The 6,230-nt window shown below is 57.4% G+C and overlaps 2 protein-coding genes across 6 annotated transcripts in view; one reads left to right on the forward strand and one right to left on the reverse strand.

The window, feature by feature from the left end:
• The window catches only part of POR (P450 (cytochrome) oxidoreductase), a 61,539-nt gene extending 56,826 nt beyond the window's left edge, over positions 1 to 4,713 (forward strand). For all 3 annotated transcript variants that reach the window (XM_006773381.2, XM_006773380.2, XM_015570269.1), the window contains exons 9-16: positions 547 to 663; positions 771 to 889; positions 2,682 to 2,863; positions 3,007 to 3,156; positions 3,482 to 3,752; positions 3,845 to 3,990; positions 4,070 to 4,155; positions 4,249 to 4,713. In XM_006773381.2, the coding sequence (XP_006773444.2) occupies positions 547 to 663; positions 771 to 889; positions 2,682 to 2,863; positions 3,007 to 3,156; positions 3,482 to 3,752; positions 3,845 to 3,990; positions 4,070 to 4,155; positions 4,249 to 4,393 (1,216 nt within the window). In that variant the 3' untranslated portion in view covers positions 4,394 to 4,713. The remainder of the gene's footprint in view (positions 1 to 546; positions 664 to 770; positions 890 to 2,681; positions 2,864 to 3,006; positions 3,157 to 3,481; positions 3,753 to 3,844; positions 3,991 to 4,069; positions 4,156 to 4,248) is intronic.
• Positions 4,714 to 4,854: 141 nt separating this feature from the next.
• Positions 4,855 to 6,230, reverse strand: part of TMEM120A (transmembrane protein 120A) — a 6,179-nt gene continuing 4,803 nt past the window's right edge. Inside the window, exons 7-12 of one of the 3 annotated variants that reach the window (XM_006773382.2) lie at positions 5,984 to 6,048; positions 5,809 to 5,870; positions 5,614 to 5,706; positions 5,416 to 5,480; positions 5,251 to 5,319; positions 4,855 to 5,174 (exon numbers count right to left, since the gene is read on the reverse strand). In XM_006773382.2, the coding sequence (XP_006773445.1) occupies positions 5,061 to 5,174; positions 5,251 to 5,319; positions 5,416 to 5,480; positions 5,614 to 5,706; positions 5,809 to 5,870; positions 5,984 to 6,048 (468 nt within the window). In that variant the 3' untranslated portion in view covers positions 4,855 to 5,060. Of the gene's footprint in view, positions 5,175 to 5,250; positions 5,320 to 5,415; positions 5,481 to 5,613; positions 5,707 to 5,808; positions 5,871 to 5,983; positions 6,055 to 6,230 lie in introns of all 3 variants that reach the window. The other 2 variants (XM_015570270.1, XM_015570271.1) reach the window with 2 other exon arrangements.

The raw sequence follows: 6,230 nt of genomic DNA on the forward strand, positions 1-6,230 counted from the left end.
CCTTCTGGAGGCCCAGGAAAGTCCTCCCTGTACCACCAGGATTTAAGACCAGCAGCTCTGCTTTAGTCAACCCTGCTGGAGTCCCACTACAACAGGAAATCCTAACATTGCAGTGACTTGACAGAGTAAAAGTTCACCTCCTGTTCCTGTTGTAGTCCAGGCACATTGGATGAAGCACTCTGCTCCACACAGTCACCCAGGGACCCAAGCATCTTCTGCCTTGGGGAGCTACCTTCATGGGCCTAGTCCTCCTTTGCATTAAACTCACAAATGGGTTCAGAGTATGGAGGGTCTCTCAGCCTCAGTTTCCACATCTGTAAATGGAGACATTGATAGCGTAGCTCTGCCTACTTTGTGGAGTTGTCAAGAGCACTGCTTGGGATCAGGCTGCGAGAACCCTTTACATACTTGGAGAGGTTTCCTCGTGGCCCTTGGTGCCAGCTCTGAGGTTCTCTGTGTCCTGTGAAACCAGAAGGGTCCCTTTGGGGCAGGGAGATTCAGATTGAAGACTTGGCCAATCACTGAGCTGCTCTCCTTCCCACCCAGCCCCTTTGATGCCAAGAATCCATTCTTGGCTGTCGTCACCACCAACCGGAAGCTGAACCAGGGAACTGAGCGACACCTCATGCACCTGGAATTAGACATCTCAGATTCCAAAATCAGGTACCAGCTACTGCCACTCCCTCCCCAACACCTTCACTCGGGGCCTCCTGATTTGGGTACAGAGGCCTTCCACCCCTCTCCTGAGCCTGACATCTATCTCCCCCCAGGTATGAATCGGGTGACCATGTAGCTATTTACCCAGCCAATGACTCTGCCCTGGTCAACCAGATTGGCGAGATCCTGGGTGCTGACCTGGATGTTGTCATGTCCCTGAACAATCTTGATGGTGAGTTCTGGAATCAAGGTCACTCCCCCTTGCCTGCCTGGGCCTGAGGTGGCTGATAGGAATAAGTCCTTTGGCAAGGCCTGTAGGTTGAGCTGCTTAGATCTGAAGCCCTGGTACCCACAGTTATCAGTCCTGTAGCAAACTTGGGGGGCAGGGAGCAAAAGTAGCTGTGGTGTCTAGTCCTCTACCTTGGGGTTCCCTCCATCCCCTCACTGGCATAGCCCTATGAGGGAGTGGGGGAGGGAGCGGTGCCTAAAGAGGGGACTGCTGGCAAGGGCCCTGGCCCCTAGGCCTGGCTCCACCATTACTGGCTACTGAGGACCTAGGGCTGCCCTCTCCCTGTTCCAGAGCCTGCATCTCCTCTCCTGTAAACTTGGGGATCAGAGTCAGCAATGCTAATAGCCCCCCAGGTCCGTGCAGGGTGCTCAGAGTGCAAGAGGCACTAAATGTGGGTAGGATTTCCCCAAGGCTTCAAAGGACTGACTCTGGCCTCTTGCTCTGACCCCTTGGTACCCCCACTGACCATCCACCTGGGGCCCAGCTCTACCTGGTGCTGCCCCACTCACTCTCGTCCTCGGTCATCTAGCCTGGCTGCTCCTCCTCACCAGCTTGAGTCAGCCTTTGAAAGGAACAGCAGGAAAGAGGGCTGACTTATAATTAGTCATGCCGGCTGTGGAGGCACAGTGGACGCACTGTCTCGTTCTGTCGAGTATGTCATGTCCCTGTACCATCAGAGGTGGCACCTTGCTGGGGAGCGTGTGGTGTGCTCACTCTCCCCCCAGGACAATCTGAACCCCTGCAGGGGACCCTTCACTGCTGAGAACTGCCCAGAAAGAGGTGCAGAGGCTCAGAACTCCCCACAGCAGAAGTGTAGCTTTAGGAAAGGTGCGCTCACAGCATTTCCTGCCGTGTGAAGCCTGAGCCCTGTTTCTGTGCTCAGTACAGAGGACTCTGGGGTGCTGGGAACACCCAGCCTTTTTATCTGGGTGTTACACAAGGATGTTGTGAAAATTCATTACGCTATACACATATAACTTGTATACTGCAGTAAGAAGTTCAAACCCTTTCAAAAACTAGACCCAAATCCTAAAATGCTGAGCCCTTCCTGGGCCAAGGCCCTCAGTGTCCTCGGCAGAGGCTCATCTGCACAGGCTTTATATAAACAGCCCCCACAGTCGTGCCTCTAAGAGGGGGAGATGCTTTTTGGCAACTCCCAGGCTGGCCCTGCTCTAGTCTGGAGGGAGGAGGTCAGTAAAGCTGGCCTGGTGCCTGGTGGCAGAGAAGGCTGCAGCAAGGGCTGGCAGTGGGGCCTGCACCAGTGCCTACACCTGGAGTGTACGGATGCTGCACCAAGAGCTCAGCTGTGTGTCCTGTGTAGACCTCCATGTGTATCCAAGCATAAAAACTGACCTGGAGGGGCCCTGCCATCACAGCTGAAAGCCGCGGTGTTGGCATCTCATAGTCATGAGCCTGGGGCCCCCGCAGTAGACTGGGCTCAGCTTGCAGGCAGGCAGACACACCGGGGAGCCCTGCCTCTGCAACCCTCTCTCTGAGCCACTTAGGAACTGACTCTCCTGGAGTGGAAGGGTCCCACCTGAGGAGGACTACATGTCTGGCCTGAAGCTTGAGGCTGGCTGAAAGCCTGAGGCTCAGCCCCAGGGCCCGCAAAGAGCTGGCCCTGCTTCCAGTGCCAGCTGGGCCGCCTGCTTCCTACAGAGTAGCCTTCAGCTTCTCCCACTGCAACCCCATGGCATCCTCCTCACACCAAATCCTGCCTTCTGTGTCCCTGCAGAGGAATCCAACAAGAAGCATCCATTCCCCTGCCCCACCTCCTACCGCACAGCCCTCACCTACTACCTGGACATCACCAACCCGCCACGCACCAACGTGCTCTACGAGCTGGCCCAGTATGCCTCCGAGCCCTCGGAGCAGGAACACCTGCGCAAGATGGCCTCTTCCTCGGGCGAGGGCAAGGTAAGTCTGCTGCTTTCACCCCCAGCACCCAAACTTGCAGCTCCACCAAGCCACTCTTCAAGGAGCTTGGGTCCAAATTTAGCCCTGTCCCCTGGAACCAGTGTGTCCCCTCACCGTGGCTCACCCCAAGTTGTCTTCCCCAGGAGCTGTACCTGAGCTGGGTGGTGGAGGCTCGGAGGCACATCCTGGCCATCCTGCAGGACTACCCATCTCTGCGGCCCCCCATCGACCACCTGTGTGAGCTGCTGCCTCGGCTGCAGGCCCGTTACTACTCCATCGCTTCTTCCTCCAAGGTGGGGAAAGGCTAGCAACTTACAGAAAGTATAGCATTGGCTCTGAGGGACATGGGAGCCCCGAGTGCGGCTCCAGCTCTGACCCAAGCTCCTGGGACAGTTCACTCCGTTCACTGGGCAGTAATCCTAGTAGGCTGGCTCTAAGATTGCACACTGCTTCCAGCCCTGGTGGCAAGAGCCAGTCAGGAAAGCTACTGGAAAGGGGCTTTTGGGGGTTGGGCACCATGAAGGGTATGGAGAAGCCCTAAGGCAGCTCAGGTGACAGGGCTGATGGCAGAATGGGGCCTCGGGCACCACTGTTGAACTCACTCCTGCCCTCCACCAGGTCCATGCCAACTCTGTGCACATCTGTGCTGTGGTTGTGGAATATGAAACCAAGTCTGGCCGAATCAACAAGGGTGTGGCCACCAGCTGGCTTCGGGCCAAGGAGCCCGCAGGGGAGAACGGCCGCAGGGCCCTGGTGCCCATGTTTGTGCGCAAGTCCCAGTTCCGCCTGCCCTTCAAGGCCACCACACCTGTCATCATGGTGGGCCCTGGCACTGGGGTTGCCCCCTTCATAGGCTTCATTCAGGAGCGGGCCTGGCTGCGGCAGCAGGGTGAGTGTGGGCCCAAGTGGATGTGAGGGGAGTGGGGGAAGGGGCAGAGATGGGACAGATTCCATGCCCACCCTGGGCATTCGCCCCTCCAGGTAAGGAGGTGGGTGAGACGCTGCTCTACTATGGCTGCCGCCGCTCTGACGAGGACTACCTGTACCGTGAAGAGCTGGCCCAGTTCCACAAGGAGGGCTCCCTCACCCAGCTCAATGTGGCATTCTCCCGGGAACAGCCCCACAAGGTGAGGAAGGGGCCGACCGCTCTGGCGGGTGGAGGGCTGCGAGACTGGCCTCCTCACGGGCACCACCCTCTGTCCTCAGGTCTACGTCCAGCACTTACTGAAGAGAGACAAGGAGCACCTGTGGAAGCTGATCCACGAGGGGGGCGCCCACATCTACGTCTGTGGGTGAGTGAGGGTGGAGGAGTGGGAAGATTGAGGCTCTGTCTGCCCATGGGGACACTCCTTGCCCAGCCCCCAATGCCACCTTCCTCCCCACAGGGATGCTCGGAACATGGCGAGGGATGTACAGAACACCTTCTACGACATCGTGTCTGAGCTGGGGTCCATGGAACATACCCAGGCCGTGGACTACATCAAGAAACTGATGACCAAGGGCCGATACTCCCTGGATGTGTGGAGCTAAGAGCCCACTCTGCCCTCACGTCCTATAGACTTGGCTTCCCCATATAATCACTTTCCTCCCCTTCTGCAGCTTCCTGGATGGGTTCTGCTGGGCCTTGTCCCAGGATGCAGACTCAGTGACAAAGACTGAGGCCTCCTGCCTAAGGGCACCTGGCCAAGGGTGACCAGGTCCTCCCTTTGTGAACACCTCAGGCCTCCAGTGGCTGTACAGAAGGGGCTCTTCTCGCAGCTGAGCAGGGGCTCGGCCCCTCCACGTGATTTTCAATGAATGTAAATAATTTTAAATAACCTCTGGCCCTTGGAATAAAGTGGTTTTCTGTATTTGCCTGATGTTCCTCAAACAGATCTGGGGCCTTCACCTAGGTCTGCTTAGTTGAGACACCAGAGAGACCAACTCAGGAGCCCCAAGAACCCGTGCTGTGGCAGCACAGAGAACCACCAGACCACACACCTCACGCCACCTCTGTGCCTCTCTTCCTTTATTAAGGCCACTGGCCCCCAGCTCGCCACAGGCTGGGACACAGGTCCAGGTCTTCTCCAGCATAGGCTTTGGGGCCCACAAGACCCAAAGAGAGCAGACAGACCTTCTGGACAAGGGAGTCCCACCTCCTAAAAGAATACATGGGGTACAGAAGCCCTTTCCAGGCCAGTGGGCAGACGACCCAGCCTCAATCTTTCTTGCTCCTGTGCCGCTGACTGTGGAATTTCTGATGCACAACCCGCAGGGTGGTGAAGAAATTGCCGAGGAAGAGGAGGAGGAAGGGGAGGCCGCACATAAGCACCTGGGGGAGGAATCAGGATTAGGACAGGGGCCGAACCACAGTCCTCCCAGCGTGCTTTCCAGGGTCCCTGGCTCACCTGCCACTCCTTGCACTCAGGGTCCCGGGCCAAGCTGAACAATGTCAGTGCGTTAAAAAGCTGCCAGAACTGGGAAGGAGGGGGATTTCACATAGAACACAGTCCCTGCTCGAGCCAGAGCAGGGGCTGGACAGCCAGATGGAAGGGGACACAGATACAACTTACATGTCCAAAGAACAGAAAGGGCAGCAGGAAGGTGAGGCCCCGCCACATCCAGGACTGGAAGCCCTCTGTGAGGGAGAAGGGGCAGGGCATAGAATAACCAGTGACAGAGACAGACACTATCACTCAGGTAGAGAGGAAAGCACTCCCCCTTCCCAGCTTCCTGGTCATGGTCTAGTGGAGGGGCCACGCCCGACTCACCCACAGTGAGATCCATGGTGTGCCTCTCACCCAGGGCCCGAAGGCGGTACAGACAGCCGCTCTGATAGTAATACTGCAGGAACTGCACGAAGCCTGGGGGGTGGAGGACATCAGGACTGGGCTGGAGCCCCAAGTCCTTTCCCCGCCCTTCTCTCTGGGCAAGTCCTGAGCTGAGCAAGGCCCTGAGACACTCACTCTGGTACATGGAGAAGGACAGGAATTGGTTCCGGAACTTCTGGTACATGAGGCCGTCGGGCCTAAGGCAGAAAGCAGAGGGAGGGGTGTGAGCTTGGGGATGCCGAGTCTTCCTGTCCTGGCTCCCCCACCTCCCCCACTGCCAAGGCCCTGGGAGCCAAGCTGGGCCACTCACCATGTCAGCATGACTCCCGACAGGAACGTGGACACATAATGATGGAAAACCCACCAGCCTTTGATCCTAGATCAGGAAGCTGCTGTCACTTCTGTAACCCTTAGCCCCCAGGACTGGTGCTCAGGGACAGGGAGCTGTCTGAGGTGGGAAGAAACCAACACCCCAGCCCAGTTCCTGCTTCTCAGAGGGCCGTGGCACCACCACTCCACTTTCTAGGGTAGCTCCAGTACCCCCTCCCTCACTCCCC

Source organism: Myotis davidii, unplaced genomic scaffold (assembly GCF_000327345.1).
Source record: "Myotis davidii unplaced genomic scaffold, ASM32734v1 scaffold726, whole genome shotgun sequence".
Lineage (NCBI taxonomy): Eukaryota > Metazoa > Chordata > Mammalia > Chiroptera > Vespertilionidae > Myotis > Myotis davidii.